Raw genomic sequence first — 18,158 nt, forward strand, 5'->3', positions numbered from 1 at the left:
AGTTGCCTAGTGACTAAGGATGATGGCAAAGAATCTCAGGCCAATGATGTCATCGAGGAGTACTCAGATGCAAGCATGAATAAATAAAATTTTGGCTCATTAAAAAAAATAATAACTGGGGTTGGGGATTTAGCTCAGTGGTAGAGCGCTTGCCTAGCAAGCGCAAGGCCCTGGGTTCAGTCCCCATCTCTGAAAAAAAAAAAAATAACTGACATAACTTTGAAACATGCAATTAACCTTTCAAAAACTGCCACTTATGTCAAGGAAGAATCCCTATAGTTATCTGAAGAGGTTAAATTCTCTTATGTTTCCAATTATGTGTCTATATGAGGTCATACTTTCATTATATAATTCAACCAAAACCATACACCACAGGCAGAAGAGATGGCTCAGCGGTTAAGAGCACTTGTCGCTCTTGCGGAGGACCAGGGTCTGGTTTCCACAGAGTAGCTCGCAACTGTCTGCAACTCCAATGAGAAGGGACCTGACACCCTCTTCTGACCTCTGCAGGCACCAGATGTGCTGTGGATGCACTCGTATATACTCAAGCAAAACCTTTCATACACAAAAAGTAACAAATATATCTCCAAAAATTTTAATATTTTTTAAAGATTTATTTATTTTATTTATATGAGTGCACTGTAGCTGTCTTCAGACACACTAGAAGAGGGTATCAGTTCTCATTACAGATGGTTATGAGCCACCATGTGGTTGCTGGGATTTGAACTCAGGTCCTCCGGAAAAGCAGTCAGTGCTCTTAACCACTGAGCCATCTCTCCAGCCCCAAAAATTTCAAATATTAAATTGTTTAAAAACACCATACACCACCCTTGAAGGGGAAATACAGTTGTTTTCTGGGAGCTAAACATTAGAGAGATTTGGGGGAAGTTGTTTTTTTGTTTTGTTTTGTTTTTTTTAAGATTTATTTATTATGTACACAGAGTTCCACCTGCATGTACACGTGCAGGCCAGAAGAGGGCACCAGATCTCATTACAGATGGTTGTGAGCCACCATGTGGTTGCTGGGAATTGAACTCATGACCTCTGGAAGAGCAGACAGTGCTCTTAACCTCTGAGCCATCTCTCCAGCCCCTTGGGGAAGGTTTTAAATAATACTCTTCTTGCTGAAATTTTGCTTTGAAAGTTTCTGTTTTAATTTACATATTTATATTACCAGTCCTGTGTAGTGTCGCACAGCTATAATCTCAGCACTGCAGTAGTGGAGGCAGGAGGACATCAAGTTTGAGGCCAGCCTGAGCTACATGGCGAGACCTTGTCTCAGAAAAGGAAGAACTGCTGTGCTCAGCTGTAGTCTCGCTTAGCACAGGCAAGGCACTGAGTTTGTTACTTGGTGCCGGAAGTAAGTTTCTTCATAACGTTTTATCATTTTTTTCCTTTAGGATGAATTAATAGTTCTTTAAATTCCTCACTTCGAACATTTCACGTGTTAGATATAGACCACACAAATAGGAGTTCTTTGTGATAAATGTGAAAAACGATAGAACTTTTGTGGAAAACGACAATAGAACTCCATCATTTTTTAAGTGTAAAGAGTCCAAGGACCAGTAAAGTTTGAGAATTGCTGCCCTCAAGGAATAATTTAAAGCGAATATAAACATGTAGTCTTTTTTTTTTTTTTTAAGATTTATTTATTATGTATACAGCATTCTGCCTGCAAGTACACCTATACACCAGAAGAGGGCACCAGATCTCATTACAGATGTTTGTGAGCCACCATGTGGTTGCTGGGAATTGAACTCAGGACCTCTGGAAGAGCAGTCAGTGCTCTTAACCTCTGAGCCCTCTCTCCAGCCCCCACAAACGTGTAGTCTTTTAATTACTTTACCCCCACAAGAAGAGAAATCCCTCTAGTTGTCTAGTTCCCTAAAAATCCACTAGTTTAAACATGGACACTTAATGTGGATGGTATGAACCCACAAGATGACTGTCACAAAGCCTGATAACAATAAATAAATAAATGTAATTCAGAAAAGAATAATGAAATAGGTGAGTGGCCTGTGTAATCCCAGCGGGGAGAAGAGGAAGGAGGGTTAGTTCAAGGCTCGCCTCAGCCTCACACTGAGTTCAAGGCTCGCCTCAGCCTCACACTGAGTTCAAGGCTCGCCTCAGCCTCACACTGAGTTCAAGGCTCGCCTCAGCCTCACACTGAGTTCAAGGCTCGCCAAGACGCACAGCAAGATCCTCTCTTAGCCGATCAACACCCACAAAGCCAGTTCTTATCAAAGCCACCAGAGCTCAGCGAAAGGAGCTGCCTGCCCAGAATTTCAAGGTCCTGGATTTGGTTCTCTAGCAAGCTAAAAACGAAACAAAACAAAACAAAACAGCACGTTGTGGGGTCCAGCCAGATGGCTCAGTGGATGAAGGCGCTTGCTGCAGAGCCTGGTGACCTGCACTGGATCCCTGGAATCCACACAGTGGGAGGACAGTATTCTCTGATGTCTACACGTGCCTCACGGCTGCAGCACTCACCCACAAGAAATGATTTTTTTTTTAAAGTGTCTATTTCCCAAGAGTTCTTCGCCTGAGCTCAGAGAGAATCTTCCTGAGACAGGAATGAATAGTTAGATATTAGACTTCCTGTGGCCAGATCAACACTCCTACCTACGTTCCCTTCCCTATCAAGTATAGCTGTGCTATAGTCGAGTTTAAATGAATGCTAACTCGTCACCAGCATCCCAGTGTAAGGAGCCGCAGTGGTGCTCGTGCAGATGTGAACGTCAGGTTTTTGTTTTGTTTTGTTTTGTTTTGTTTTGTTTTTTAGCAAGATCTCAACTGAGCTCTTTTTTGTTTGGTTGGTTGTGTTTCAAAGTGTTTATTATTTTTAATTTTTTATGTAGCTCTGGATGCCCTGGAACTCACTCTGTAGACCAGGCTGGCCTCAAACTCAGAGATCTGCCTGCCTCTGCCTCCTGAGTGCTAGGATTAAAGGCCTGTGTCATCATCACTGCCCTACTTCAAAGTGTTTATTGACCATAAAATACCATTACCTCATGTTAACCTTCCAGGCAAGCTATTTTATTTAATTTTACTTGATTTTATGCATGGAGGTTTTGCCTGCATGTATGTCTGTGTATCACATGCATGCCTGGTGCCCTTGGAGGCCAAAAAAAGGAATCAGATCCCCTGAAACAGGGGTTACAAATGGTTTTAAGCCACCATGTGGGTGCTGGAAACCAATACCAGGTCCTCTGGAAGAACAAACAGTGCTCTTAACCACTGAGCTATCTCTCTGGTTCTTAGAAAGAAAAAAAATCTTAGATACCTTTCAGAGTACAGCACTATGAGGCCAAAGGAAAGTCACTTTAGTAGGAAAGAAAGCTCTGAAGTTGAGACAAACAATGGCCAGTGGATAATGATAATAACAACAACAACAACTAATAAAAACAGACAAAACTTGTCCTATTATGTTCATCAGCTCAACAATTTCTGATCAAATAAGCAATCACTCAAAATAGTTTGAGCCAAGGGCATGGCTCAAATGAAGGCCCAGGCCATGCTCAGGCTGTGAAACTTCAGTTTGGACTCATGTTCCCTTAAAGTTGTCACGGTTGTGACCTTCCCACTCCTACTTTTGAGACAGGTCTTATTTAGCCCAGCCTCCCTCAACCTTCTAGTGCCGAGGATCACAGACACGCAATAGCACGCACCACCATACTCAAAGCCATTACATGCCAATGTGAAGACAGGACTGTAGAACCTGGGCTGCAGACGCCATGGGGCTTGTTTCCTCCTGAGCTGTTTGAGTTAAGAGGCTATAAAAAAAGAGTGCTTTGGGGCTGGAGAGATGGCTAAGAGTACTGACTGATGCCCTCTTCTGGTGTGTCCGAAGACAGCAATAGTGTATACATAAATAAATTTTTTAAAAAAGAGTGCATTTGTTTCTATTTTCTTGCATTCATGTTCCTCCCTTTAACCTACCCTACAAACTGTTGGAATCTGAATTCTCTTCCATCTGATGCCCTCAGGTACCCTTCCCTCCCCCTTCCCTCTCCTCTTCCCTCCCCGATTTCTGTGACCTTGTTGCCATTTGTTGAACTCGAGGACTCCAGGGGGAGGAGGGGGTGTCTTTCTCTCTTGAGATTTGTTTGTTTTTTGCTCTTTGTTTTTCTATTTTATGGGGTCTTTTTTAATGATTTTATGTCTATGAGTACACTGTAGCTGTCTTCAGACACACCAGAAGAGAGCATCGGATCTCATTACAGATGGTTGTGAGCAACCATGTGGTTGCTGGGAATTGAACTCAGGACCTCTGGAACAGCAGTTCAGTGCTCTTATTCACTGAGCCATCTCTCCAGCCCTTGTTCTTTATTTTTCGAGGCAGAGTTTCCCTCTGTATAATCCTGGGTGTTGTTTGTTTTTTGAGAGTTTCCCTGTGTAGCACTGGCTGTCCTGGAACTCATGCTGTAGACCAGGCTGGCCTTGAACTCACAGAAATCCACCTGCCTCTGCCTCCCAAGTGCTGGGATTAAAGGCATGTACCATCACCGGCAGGATCTTTGCACTTGCTGTCTAGGCAGCTTGGAAGGCTCTTTCCCAAGGCTCAACCTGCTTAACTCTCTTCAAACCATTAAGTGCCATCAGAGATGAATTTATTGTTTGATGGCTAAAGTTTGATACAATCAGGCATCTTACACACTGGAAGCCTACCCAACCACTGACCTGCAAAGGAATTTGGTAGGGAGTTTTTGTTGTTGTTGTTTGTTTGTTTGTTTGTTTGGTGCAGGTCTTTAATTCCAGCTCTCCGGAGGCAGAGGCAGGGGGAATCTCAGCAGGTGGATCTCTGTGAGTTCGAGGCCAGCCTTGTCTACAGAGTGAGTTTCAGGACAGCCAGGGCTACACAGAGAAACCCTGTCTTGAAAAATCAAAAAACAAAATAAAAAGCACTGATAATCAAAATTTGCACCTTGAGACTGGGGTTTAAAATGGCAACTCCCAAACGGAGGAAATTGAAGGGGACACTCAGCGAGCACTGGATAGCAATATAGAAACTCCATACCACAGTTCATGGGCTGCTTGGTTTCCAACACGCTCAGCACCGCCAAGAGCAGGAGCGTCTCTGCTCTGTGCCATCTATTACTCGGCACTCGTTCCTCCTTCCTGAGTCGGCGCGTCACATCGAACCGCTCGGCCACCGCGCGCCTGCGCTTTTGGCTTGTCAGCCAGAGGCAGCGTGGGGAGCGCTGGGAGCGGCTACGGCGTGCGGGGAGCTGAGGTAAAGCCGGGGCTAGTACGGTACCAGGGGTGCACGAGCTGGCTAAGCAAGGTGAGCGGCACGCGGGGGCAGAGAACCGGGTTCGTGTGAGGGAGGCCAGGTCGCCGAACAGGGCCCGAGTGGGCAGACGGGGAAATCATCAAAGCGAGTCCCTGCCGGCCCCAGCCATAGAGCCATGTGTCCCAGTTGGGGAACTGGAGAATCCAAGCCACCTTGTGCAACAGATGGAAAAACAGTTTCGGGGAGGGACGGTTCTGCTCGAAGTCACACCAAGTGAGCACTGACTCCCTTGGTGCCTTGCTGACATGCTTTCCACATTATTCATCCCACATTTGTTTGGGCTCAAGGCAGGGACTAAATGGGATACAGTAAAGCTCTTTAGGCAGCGCTCAAGGGTTTAGCAAACCAAAAACAATGCAGTGGTCGATCTTACCATTTTGAGCTGGAGACGGCAATTTACGCTGTGAGGAAGGCGTGACTGAGACTCTGTAAACGCCTCCTATAAAACTTGGAGGCTGATGAGACTCACCGGCTTGATATCGGCAGTCAGTCACTACGGAAAAGTTGAGACTTTTGAGTCTGTTTAGCCTTACGATTGATTGGTTAGGTTCCTAAGTATTCTTGTTTCTTAGGTTGTGGGGTTGGTTTGTTTGTTTACCCAGAGATTGAGAACAGGAACTTTAGGTTCTAGTCACCTGGGTTTTAAATGCCCCCTTTTGAGCTTAACACTAATGTTGGGCTGCTGTGAGGTTCACAGATGCTCATTTCACACATAGTACCTGGCATCTGACTGGGAGTATCCTGACAACAACTTCAAGGAACTCAGTCTTAATAGGCATTTAAATGAATGCCTGCAATGAAGCCTATAAAGGCTGATGCAATCTGTACAAAGTATAGTAGAAGCCACTAGTGAAAGAAGTCCCATCATTGGTGTGCAGGGTTAATTGTAGTATCATGCTATGGAAGATGAATTTTGAGCTGAGTTTTTTAAGAGTTTGGTTACTTGGCCCAGGAGAAATCCAATCTAATGCAGGAGTCCCAGTAAACCTGCAGTCCCAGCTAATAAGGTGATAGGATGGGAATCACTTGAGCCCAGAAGTTTAATACACACTTTATAATCAGGTGTTAGTACTAGACTCACAAGCATCAATATGGAGACCTCTAGAGGAGTCTGGAACCACCAGGTTTCATGTACTGATCTGTAGTGGGGTCACATCTAGGAAAGGCCATCACACTAGCTGAGACAGCATAGTAGTACCTATCCACTTCAAAAGGACCTATAGGCGGCTGGAAAGATGCCTCGGTGGTTAAAAGCACTGGATGTTCTTCCAAAGGACCCAGGTTCAATTCTCAGCACCTACACGGTGGCTTACAACCATCTATAACTCCACTTACAGGGGATCTGACTCCATATATGCACTCAACATACACACACACATAAAATTTTTTTTAAAAAATTATTTTTTACAAGAGAAGATATATAGACCCAGAGTTATAGAACAGTATAGTTCAATTGGTATAGTGGGATTTCCATGATCTAGCATCTGTCCAATAATATGAAACATGTATATAGTGCTTGTTATAGGATGAACATTATTTTGCGTGTTTTATGTAGAATTACTTTTTTATTCCTGTGTAGGGAATATAACCTAAGTCCTCGTACATTCTATACAAGTGAGCCCTCATTTAATCCCAGCAGCTTAGTGAATGTGGACGTGTGTTTCCTAAATGCATAACTACAGCATGCTCGGTCAGTATATGTATTTTTCAGGGCCGGTCATTATTTGATAATGAATAACCAATTGATGTTCAGTTTCACTTGCTCTCAGCATTTCTTAGTTGCCTGTAATTTTTTGCTTAGGGTTGAGGCCTTGTAAGCTTTCCCTCTCAGACATTAAGTTGTCTGTTACTATTATCTTTGTTCAGTCTTGTTTAGGGAGCCATGTTGGTGACACTTCATGGTTGTATAGTCTCTGGCATATCTAGGAGACAAACCCATGGCAAACATTCCTGTCCCTCTGTCTTTCTGCACTCTTTCTTATGATCACCGAGCCTTAGCTGCAGGACCTTCTTACAGGTATTAGGTGGGACGGGGCTCCACAACTCTTTCTTTTGATCAGTTGTGATCTGTAATGGTCTGATCTTTTGCAAAGGGATGTTTCCTTTGCAACATGAGAACTGCAGTTCCCCAGCTAGTGTTTTTGAGATGGGGGTCTCGAGATGTAGTTTTGGTTGTGCTGGAATTCACTCTGTGTTGACCAGGTTGGCCTTAAACTCATAGAGATCTGCCTGCCTCTGCCTCCCAAATGCTGGGATTAAATATGCCGCCGCACTGGTACTTGGTCTTGTCTGATCTTAACTATAAACAACTCAAGGGTGCAGGCCAGATGTTTTTAATTTATATTACTTGCTTTTACTAGAATCGGAGCTAAAACTCATGTTGGCTAGAGAAGGCGAGAAAGATGATGTTTGCTGCAGTTAGGGAGTGTTTCTTACTTTGGTAACTAGAGCAGAAGTGATACATCTGGTATAGGTGGGAAGTGCTCGTGTAAATAGAGACAAACCGTACTGTGTGTCATTTGATTTAAGTTACTCTTTCTCCTCCTGTGCTTGCAGATTTGTAAAAATGGAGTTTCAAGCCGTAGTTATGGCCGTCGGTGGGGGATCTCGGATGACAGACTTGACTTCCAGCATTCCCAAGCCTCTGCTTCCAGTTGGAAACAAACCTTTAATTTGGTACCCGCTGAACCTGCTTGAGCGAGTTGGATTTGAAGGTGAGCCAGGGCCAGGATAGATGCATTCATAAACCTTTAGTGTGTTTGATCCCAGTAATTTGCAGCAGTGTGAGAGAGTGAGTGAGAGGGAGAGAGGGAGTGAGTGTGAGGGAGTGTGAGGGAGAGGGAGTGTGAGGGAGAGAGGGAGGGGGGGGGAGTGAGTGAGTGAGAGAGAGTGAGGGAGAGAGGGAGAGGACAAAGACTTAGCAAACTAGGGCGTGGACCCGTCCTGCCACAGGGCATGGCCTCCCCCAGAGGATAAGAACGCTTATCCCATGCTGGGCTCTAGGGAAGCACCAGAGCGCCAAGACTCTGGGGGTGGGAAAGTGCAGTCTGAGGTGTGGGAAGTTGGAGCTGGTTCGGGGGTCCCTGGGCCTGCGAGGAGGCTGGGACCAGGGGTTTCTCTGACTCTTGGATATCCAGGTGCAGCTGGAAGTTGTGGAAGAACCAAGAAGGAGTTGGGGGCCTGCGGGCTGGGGGCAGCATCTAGCCAGTGGGTAAGGGGAGCTCTGTCTTGTCTGAGCGATGATTGTCCCTAGCTTGGCGAAGGCAGACTTGGTGGCTGGTGGCGGTTGTGGCTGGGAGCGCAGAGGCGCCTTCTACGGAGAATTAAAAGCTGTGGAGAATTAAAAGCTGTGGCTCTGTAGTTGAATGCCTTCTCCAGCTCCTCATGGTCCATCTCGATGAAGGAGACGGTCCATGGCTCTAAACAGTTTGTTGGTTGTTCATGGTGGAAAATGGATGCATAACATACTGTACGCACTTCTCAAGGTCTGGGCCTCTAGGTGCCTCATTAGCATGGAGAACGATGTTTTGGGCCTACATGACCACAGGACACATTTCTTTATGTGTGGAGTACCACACGTGTTCCAAGTCAGGAATCTGGCAGGGAGTCGGGAGTCGCCTAAGTCTCAGGTGTGTGCCTAACCAAGTCTCTGGGTCTCCGGGTCTCAACATGCTCTGCTTTACCAAACTTCCTGGCATGGCTTACGTCCTACAACCGGACTCTTAAGTTAGGGGCCCAGAAATACCCTTTTACTATATGGAAAAAGTGAGAACGTAGTGCTAAGCATTGCTGTTAAAGAAGGGATTCTCCCAGGGAGATGGGTCTTCTCAGGATATCAGGAAGATGAGATTGGGAGTCTCAATGCCTGGTTGTCAGTCCTTGCTGAGAGTCTATGACGTGCTAAGTAATGTTTAAGCGTGAGAGCGAAAGACTGAGAAGACATCTCAGGCACGACTTCTAGAACCTTCCTTAAAATCTGGTAGGAAGGGTTTTTGTTCACTCTTCACTTGGGTCAGATTAGATAGACAATGATGGGAAAAGGAATATGAGTCAGGAACAGGTTTGAACAAAGGTTCAGCTGTGGCCATATTGGGTTTGAGATAACATTAAGCAGGATGAATCAGAAGGAATCAAATCAGGGTACAGGTTCTAGGGTCCAGATGGCCGCAAGAGGGCTCATTCATTGTGAGCGGTTTTCTTAGTTTTACTGTATTTTATGACAATGAATGCTTTGCCTGTGTGTATGTATGTGCACCAAGTGCATGCCAGGTGCCCAGAGAGGTCAGAAGAGGGCATCAGATCCCGTGAGGTTGAAATAACAAATCATTGTAAGCTGCCATGCTAGTAATTGAACCCCAGTCGTCTTCTATAAGAGCCATCTCTCCAGCTCCTAAGTCCTTAAAAGAAAAGGAAATCTTTCTTCATTTTTTTTTTTTTTTCTTGGTTCTTTTTTTCGGAGCTGGGGACCGAACCCAGGGCCTTGCGCTTCCTAGGCAAGCGCTCTACCACTGAACTAAATCCCCAACCCCACTGAACTAAATCCCCAACCCCTCTTCATTTCATATTAAAATTGTATTACATTTTATTGATTTGGGGATGTAGTGTAGGCATGAGTGTGCAAATGTAGGTCAGAGAACTTCTTCCAGAATTGCTTCTCTCTTTACATCGTGTGGGTCCTTTTAAAGTAGCTTAATTTTGACCTGTGGTGGTGTAAACTTGTAATCTTACCTACCCAGGGGGCTGGGGTAGGAAGATCATGAGTTCAGTGACAGCCTGGAAAACCAAAAGGGTCTTTATCTCTGGAGTAAGGAATCTCCCTTTCCTTGAGTACTTTATGGATCTGCCGTCCGTAACTCTCTGCTTCTTACAGTTTGTGATAGGACTTTATTTCACATTCACCAGTAGCGTTTTGTCGTATATGTAATATCTACTATGCATATACTTCTTCCTTACTGAGGCTCACTCAGAATTCGTGGGGTGCTGCCTAAGTGTACAAGTTTTATTAATTAATTAGTTAACTTTTTGAAAAAAGTTTGCATATAGTTTAACTACATGTATGTAAGTGCAGTGTGTTCGTGCCTGTTGCTTTCAGAGGCCAGAGGGATTTACTTCTATATGTCTGAATGGTTTGCCTGAATGTGTAAGTGCACCACATGTACTCCTGTGCCAGAGGGGGTCTGAAGAGGAGCTTGGAGCCCCTGGAATTGGCATTGGGGGTGGTTGTGAATCACTGTGTAGGGCCGAGAACCAAGCCCAGGCCCTCTGCAAGAGCAGCCAAGTGCTTTTTATTTTTCCTCTCCCTCTAGACAACATGAGACAAGGTTTCTCTGTGTAGCCCTTACTGTCCTAGAAGTCTGTAGACCAAGCTGGCCTCAGATTCAGATACCTGCCAGCCTCTGCCTTGGGTGCTGGGATTAAAGGCCTGACCACTATTCCCTGGCTGAGCCGCTGGTGCTCTAACCACTAAGCCATCTTCCCAACCTCTAATTAACTATTGGAAGTTTTGTTTGTTTATATTTTCTTTTTCTTTTCTTTCTTTCTTTTTTTGCCATAGGACAGGTATAGTATAGCGTTTATTTAGGGCATGGGGAGGGGAGTTGAGGGGTAGGTAGTAGAGGCCGGCCATGAGCACGTGGAGAGAGAGGGGTCGAGGGGAATAGGGAGAGAAGGGACAGAGAGGGAAGAGGGTAAGATGTTAAAAGCTATTTATATTTTCAAGACAAAGTCTCTCTATGTAGCATGTCTTTCTGACCTAGAACTCACTATAGACCAGACTGGTCTTGAACTCAAGAAATTCACCTGCCTCTGTCTTCCAAGGAATGGGATTATGACTACAATTACATCTAGAGTAATTATTATTTTCTTTGACAAATCATGCGATTTGTTTATTTTCTTGTTTGTATTTTATGTGCATTCCGTATTGTGCCTGCATGAGGGCGTTGGATCCTGGAGTTATAGACATGAACTGCCATGTCTGTGCTGGGAATTGAACCTGGGTCACTTGGAAGAGCAGTCAATGTTCTTAACTCCTGAGCAATTGCTTCAGCCCCTGAATAATTAATTTTTTTAAAGATTTATTTTATGTATATGAGTACACTGTAGCTGTCCTCAGACACACCAGAAGAGGGCACCAGATCTCATTACAGATGCTTGTGAGCCACCATGTGGTTGCTGGGATTTGAACTCAGGACCTCTGGAAGAGCAGCCAGTGCTCTTAACCACTGAGCTATCTCTTCAGCCCCAATTAATTAATTTTTGAGAGAGGGTTTTAAACTTGTGTAGTTGAGGATAACATTAGACTTTCATCCTCCTGCATGTATTCGTGAGTTCTGAGATTATAGACGTGTGCCACCAATCTAAATTTTATACAGTGCTGGGCATAGATACCATATAGCACATATAGATACCAACTGAGCTATATCCCCAGGCCTAAATGTAGATTTTTTTTAAGATTTGGGATAGACTTACTTATTTTGTGTGTACCTAAGTATGTGTGTGCATGCATGTATGCTGTGATTCATGTATGGAGGTCAGTAGTTCTCTCAGTCCACCATACGGGCTCAGGTCGTTGGACTCAAGCAAGCGCTCTTAAATTTTACCCCTGCTATTTATATGTTACTCTTCTTTTAGAATAACTAAACTGGGATCCTTAAACCTGCCAGGTAATGCTTTGCCATTGAGCCATCTCTATTTTTTCCCCTTAAAAATACCAAAACAGGAGCTGGAGAGATGGCTCAGTGGTTAAGAGCACTGACTGCTCGCTCTTCCAGAAGTCCTGAGTTCAAATCCCAGCAACCACATGGTGGCTCAAAACTATCTGTAATGAGATCCAATGCCCTCTTCTGTGGTGTGTCTGAAGACAGCTACAGTGTTCTCATAGGCATAACATAAATAAAATCTTTTTTTTAAAAAAATACCAAAACAATAAGAACAAGCTTTCACTGAAGAGCCTGTTTCTAAAGCCAGCCTTGAATTTGTAGTCTTCCCACCTCAGCATCCCAAACTGCTGGGTTTACAGGCCCACACCACCACCTAGTAAAAGCTTTGGGAGTGGTGGCTTTGTTTTGTTTTGTTGTTTTGAGACAAAGTCTCTCTATATAGATCTGGCTGACCTCGAACTCACCATATAACCTGAGCTGGCCTTGAACTCGGACATTTGCTTGCCTCTGCCTTTTGAGTGCTGGGATTAAATTCATGCACCACTATACCTGGCTGTTTTTGTTTTTTATATTAATGTATATTGGTGTTTGCTTTTGTGTATGTATATGCACCACGTGCACACAGCACCTGCAGAAACCAGAAGAGAGTGTTGGATGCCCTGAAACTGTAGTTACAGGTGACTGTTGGCCCTGATTTGGGTGCTGGGAACCAAACCAAATTCCTCTGTAAGAGCAGCAAATGCTCTTAAAAGCAGAACCATCTCTCTGCCCCTGAGGTTCTTACTCTCAGAGTGAGGTTGTTGTAAGAATTAATTGACAGCAGGAATCTACAGCAAGATGAGGGAGGGCCAGTGAGCCAGCTTAGGAGGCAAAAGCCACCTGGCAACCTCAGTGCAATCTCTGGAAGTTAGGGGGACGGAAAGAACACCCCAGAGTAGTCCTGGTCTCCACACATAAGCAAGCACGCACATGTGAGTGCGTGTACACACACACACACACGCACACGCACACACACACACACACACACATCATTTTTTAATGTAATGATAAGGGTGGAGGATAGGTTTGGAAGGAGTTGAGTGTAAATATCAAAATATACATATGTACAAAGTTATCAAGTTAATGAAATTATTACATTTAAAACGGAGCTCTCTTCAGTGAAGAGATTGGCATGGTCCCTGCGTAAGGATGACAGACAACTTTGTGAAGCGTTCCATTTTTCTCCTTTCTGCCTTCCAGCACCCCTGGATGAAAGTTATCTTGTGAGTTTGATTTGTTTTCCTGGATGTGGGAGGTAAAGGAGCATTCAGTTGTTTCAGAGCACTCCTTCTAGAACCATCCCTGTCTGGTTTTCCTGTAACTCAGGGTAGATTTTGGTCTCTCTTGTGCTGCACAGAGAAGGAAGGAAGGGGAAATGAGCCTGAAGAGATGAGACATAGACTTCAGCCCAACCGGTTAGGTCTTTAGGAGTCATTTTCCTCCTCCCCTTCTGGGAACTTTAAAGTTCCCCAGCTGTGAGGTGTGCCAGGCCTGGACTGCTCAGGGTCTGAGGATGAAGTTTACTGTTGCTCACTGCCAGGTTTTTATTTAAAAAATAAAACACAGTGGAAAGGCTCAGTAACATTAGCATTATTATTTTTGATTCTACACGCTGGCCTTGGGCCTGATGTTCAGACAAGGATGGCCTTGTCGCTGATCCTTCTGTCTCCCTCTGGAGTGCTGGGTTGCAGGCATGTGCTACCTACCACAGCAGGACCCCTCTGACTGAAGGATGGAAATTGTCTCAGTGAGTGAATTCTGCCTTCATCTGTTCTCTCTTTCATCTTGTAGAAGTCATCGTGGTTACAACCAAAGATGTCCAAAAGGCTCTGTGTGCAGAGTTCAAGATGAAATTGAAGCCAGATATTGTGTGCATTCCTGATGAGGCAGACATGGGGACTGCAGATTCTCTACGCCACATATATCCAAAACTTAAGGTAAACATATCTCATGACTTACTTTTATTGAAGATAAATAATATCTTACTTGATGGTGTTTTGTATTTTACAAAAAGCTTTTGTTGGTTTTTAGACAAGGTCTCACTGTGTAGCATGACTAGCCTAGAATCTGCAATGTAGATCAGGCTGGCCAAAAACTCACAGATTTTTGTGTGTGTGTGTGTGTGTGTGTGTGTGTGTGAGAGAGAGAGAGAGAGAGAGAGAGAGAGAGAGAGTGTGTGTGTGAGAGAGAGACAGAAAAGAGAGATTGTGTATGTGTGTGTGTGTGTGTGTGTGTGAGAGAGAGAGAGAGAGAGAGAGAGAGAGAGAGGAGAGAGAGTGTGTGTGTGAGAGAGAGTGTGTGTGTGTGTGTGTGAGAGAGAGAGAGAGAGAGAGTGTGTGTGTGTGTGTCTGTCTGTCTGTCTGTTTAGTGTTGTAGCCATCTGTCTTATGGAGGCTCTTGAGCTTCTGCTGCCACCCTGCTTCCTGCAGGCTGATGGGAATGTGATCCCGGACCCACCTCCTGTGCTGGGATTACTGGCTTTCTATGTTGGTTCCAGGGATCAAACCCAGGTCCAGCTTTTAAGGCTAGCATGTTTACCTGGGTCTCCCCAGTGCGTTTTGCTTTGTTTTGAGATGGTCCTGTTATGCCCAGACTTTTTTCAAAGTTGGCATCCTGCTGTCTCAGCTTACCGAGGGCTGAGCTGTATCCGGGATTCCTCGTTTTCAGAGACACTTTGATTTCTATGTTTATCATCTGACATGTGTTCACTGCTGGTCACTCCGTCCCATCCTCTTGGGAACCGTCTGTTTCCTCTTGGCTTTAACCTGGGCCTATGCCGGGCTGCCTTCCTCTATGTTGCTCTTTCCGAGGACTTCCTCCTCCTTCCTGTGCTACCTGCCCTGTGCCTACATTTCTTCCTCCAATGATTTACTCCCCTATTTCTGAGGACTCCAGCCCTTACAGGCTTTTTAAAGAAAATAGATGAAAGATGAATGTTTTGAGAATGTCCACGCTTGAAAATGGTTTATTTCACTTTACTCTTGAGTGATGACTTAGATTTTATAGAATTCTGAGTTATATTTTTTAAGGTTTTTTTTTTTTTTCTTTTTTTTACACTAAGCACCAACAGAACAAGAAAGACTTAAAGACTTCCTTGATGTCTTCTCCCCTGCCCCACACTCTACTCTTTTCTGAGGCCTTGATTATGCTGGGGCTTATTACTCCAAACTCTGCCTCATAAGAGCTTCTAACCACATCTGTGATTAGGATCGTGTGCTCCTTGAAAACCCCAGTGAAGACAGCCACGGATTTGGGTGGTGGTGGTGGTGGTGGTGGTGCTTGCTTTTAGTCACAGCAGCAGGCAGATCTCTTGAGTTTGAGATCAATCTGCTCTACAGAGTGGGTTCCAGGATCTCCATTTTACAGATGGGAAAAGCGTGTCTTGGAAGCGTGAGTGCTTGCCGGGAGTGTAGGGAGTAAGAGAGAGTATGCATCAGGTGCCAGAGCCTCTGTTGCTGCATGGAATAACCAGAGCATTGGAAACATGTCTTCTAGGTTCAGCCAGGTGGCACGTGACTCAGTGGAAACTGATTTTATTTGAGGGTTACAGTAGTGGAGTGTGTTAGAATCCCTAAGAAGGGTCTGGAGAGATGGCTCAGGGGTTAGAGCACTGACTGCTCTTCCAGAGGTCCTGAGTTCAATTCCCAGCAACCACATGGTAGCTCACAGCCATCTAATGGGATCTGATATCTGATGCCCTCTTCTGGTGTGTCTGAAGACAGCTACAGTGTACTCATATATAATAAGTAAATAAATAAATTGAAGTTAGGTGTGCACCAGGTGCCCTCTAGAGGAACATCAGAAAATGCTGCCTGCGTCAGCTTGTTAAGTTAGGGACGCTTTACTTCCTGACAGGGGCTCTAATTGAGCCTTGCAGACAGAGTGGGTGTTCGTATATAATCTGCATCCTAAATTGAGGAGTTACGACAAAGCTTAAATATCAGGGATTATTTTAAACCCTAGTTGAGTAAAGACCTCCCTCAGGATAACCTAGACATCGGAAACTTTTCCACATGTTTGTATTTGTTGGAAATTTACCAAGAGAATACATGTCAGCTAGAAACCAATACATTTTCCTCCAAGACGATAGCCTAATTGAGGTTTGATTTCTATTCTTCTTCTTTCCTTTTCTCTTCTTTCTTTTAAGACAGGACCCTGGTATCTAGCCCAGGCTGTCCTGGAACTCAATGTGGAGACCAAATTTGTGGTGGTCCTCCTGTCTTTGACACCTGAGTCCTGGGATTTCATTAGTGCCACCATACCTGGCAAGGTTTAATTTTATTTATTTTTAAATTTTATTTATTTTATTTACACGAATATACTGTAGCTGTCTTCAGACACACCAGAAGAGGGCATCAGATCCCATTTCAGATGGTTGTGAGCCACCGTATGGTTGCTGGGAATTGAACTCAGGGCCTCCAGAAGAGCAGTCAGTGCTCTTAACCGCTGAGTCATCTCTCCAGCCCAAGGTTTAATTTTTTTAAAAAAAATAAAGAAAAGCTATTTCAGGGAGAAGGAACAGCAGGTAGAAATGGGAAGGGGTGGGGATTGAAAACAACAAAGGCCTGCTTTGTAATAACAGCTACCTGTTCACACATATCACATGGGAGGATGGAGGGCTGGAAAGAGCAGAGGCCTGTATTGTAGTAATAGTTATTCACACACCTCTACTGGGACCTGCCTGAGCACTTCTACGGTTACTGCAGCTTCATACATTAAACTGTATCTGAGAAAGTCGTTTACTACTTGGGAAGTTGAATACCCATTCTTAGAGACTGCCCTGAAGTAGGATTGATTTATTAGCTAATTATGGTCACTGGATATAAAGTTTATGTTCCACAGGGTTAACTGGAACATTTGTTCTGTGTATCTCAAATCTAGTAGTATATCTAGATTTCTAGTCCACACAACCTACCTTGAAAGGTAGAAACATGAGTTTCCTTAATACTGAGAAACTTGACCCTCTATTGAGAGAGCTTAAAGAATACATCGCAGAGCACTTTACCTGCCTGGGTACTGATCCAAAGCTAGACCCTGTCCTAGACAGGGCTTTGCTTTTTTGCTTTTGGTGTTTTGTTCTGAGTTTGGGGTTGCTTTTGTTTTTGCTTTGTTTTTTTTTTCCCAGACACAAGGTTTCTCTGTGTAGCCCTGACTGTCCTAGAACTTTCTCTGTAGACCAGGCTGGCCTCGAACTCAGAAAGATCCCCCTGCCTCTGCCTCCAAAGGGCTGAGTTCAAAGGTGTGCCCCCACCATTGCCCAGCTTTGCTTTTGGTTTTGAGGTTTGGGTTTTTGAGACAGAATCTTCCCATTAGCCTAGGCTAGCCTCTGACTCTCAACCTTAGCCTTCTGAGTGCGTACCATGCCTCGGACTATCCCTGAGTTTTGATATACTTTGATATGTACTTTATACCCATTGCTTCTACTTCCCAAAGTGTAAATTTCATTAAAATTTTGCAGTCTCCTATAGTACTCATGTAGAATCCTTGTCCTCCAAGTGTGCAGCTCTTGTTTCTTGATATTTTCTCTTCAAGGAAGGGAAGTCTGGTCTTTCATTCCAATTTTCTGTATAGCTGAGGATGACTTTGAACTCCTCATCCTTCTGCCCCTACTTCCAAAGTGGTGGAATCACACTAAGGGCAGTGTGGTGGGATCTAAGGGCAGCCTGGCAAAGTAAGAGTCCAGTCTGTGCTCAGCACATTAAAACTCAGTATCTCAGGGGTTGGGGATTTAGCTCAGTGGTAGAGCTGCTTTTGAGCCTTTTTCCTTTCTGAGGTCATTGGTCATCGGTGCTGTCTTGCCCTTTAGAAACCAATTTGGTTATTCCTTAGATAAGCGTTCTGAGAACAGAATAGTGAGGGTCTGTTTAGGAGGCTAAGAAGAGCAGATCCATAGTAGAGCAGCCTGTGTTTTATCTGACCTTACATTGCAGGTCTCATTGCTTCTCTTAATTTAAAAGTGGCAGAGTTGCTAATTCTCTATTTAATCTACACAGGAATTTTTCTGTAGCCACAGGGAAACCTCATTTACCCTCTGCCTCGGTTTCACAATTCAGAAAGCAGGGAGAAGGGTACCAACATACCAGTTGTTAAAGATCTAGTTATTTAAATCCTTTGATGTAAAGGGCAACCATTGTTATGTGTTTTATGAAACAGCAAACATGCTACAA

The 18,158-nt window shown here is 44.3% G+C and overlaps 1 protein-coding gene and 1 non-coding gene across 3 annotated transcripts in view; both read left to right on the top strand.

Moving 5' to 3' along the window:
• Positions 1-5,164: 5,164 nt before the first annotated feature.
• The window catches only part of Eif2b3 (eukaryotic translation initiation factor 2B subunit gamma), a 63,372-nt gene continuing 50,378 nt past the window's right edge, over positions 5,165-18,158 (top strand). Inside the window, exons 1-3 of one of the 2 annotated variants that reach the window (XM_032899785.1) lie at positions 5,165-5,233; positions 7,850-8,007; positions 13,783-13,928. In XM_032899785.1, coding sequence (XP_032755676.1) covers positions 7,860-8,007; positions 13,783-13,928 — 294 coding nt within the window. In that variant the 5' untranslated portion in view covers positions 5,165-5,233; positions 7,850-7,859. Of the gene's footprint in view, positions 5,285-7,849; positions 8,008-13,782; positions 13,929-18,158 lie in introns of both variants that reach the window. The other variant, XM_032899782.1, reaches the window with a different exon arrangement.
• LOC116890408 lies at positions 13,068-13,175 on the top strand. The gene has a single exon (XR_004386610.1). It is a non-coding gene; the product is annotated as a U6 spliceosomal RNA (small nuclear RNA).

Source organism: Rattus rattus, chromosome 1, assembly GCF_011064425.1.
Source record: "Rattus rattus isolate New Zealand chromosome 1, Rrattus_CSIRO_v1, whole genome shotgun sequence".
NCBI classification, from domain to species: Eukaryota; Metazoa; Chordata; class Mammalia; order Rodentia; family Muridae; genus Rattus; species Rattus rattus.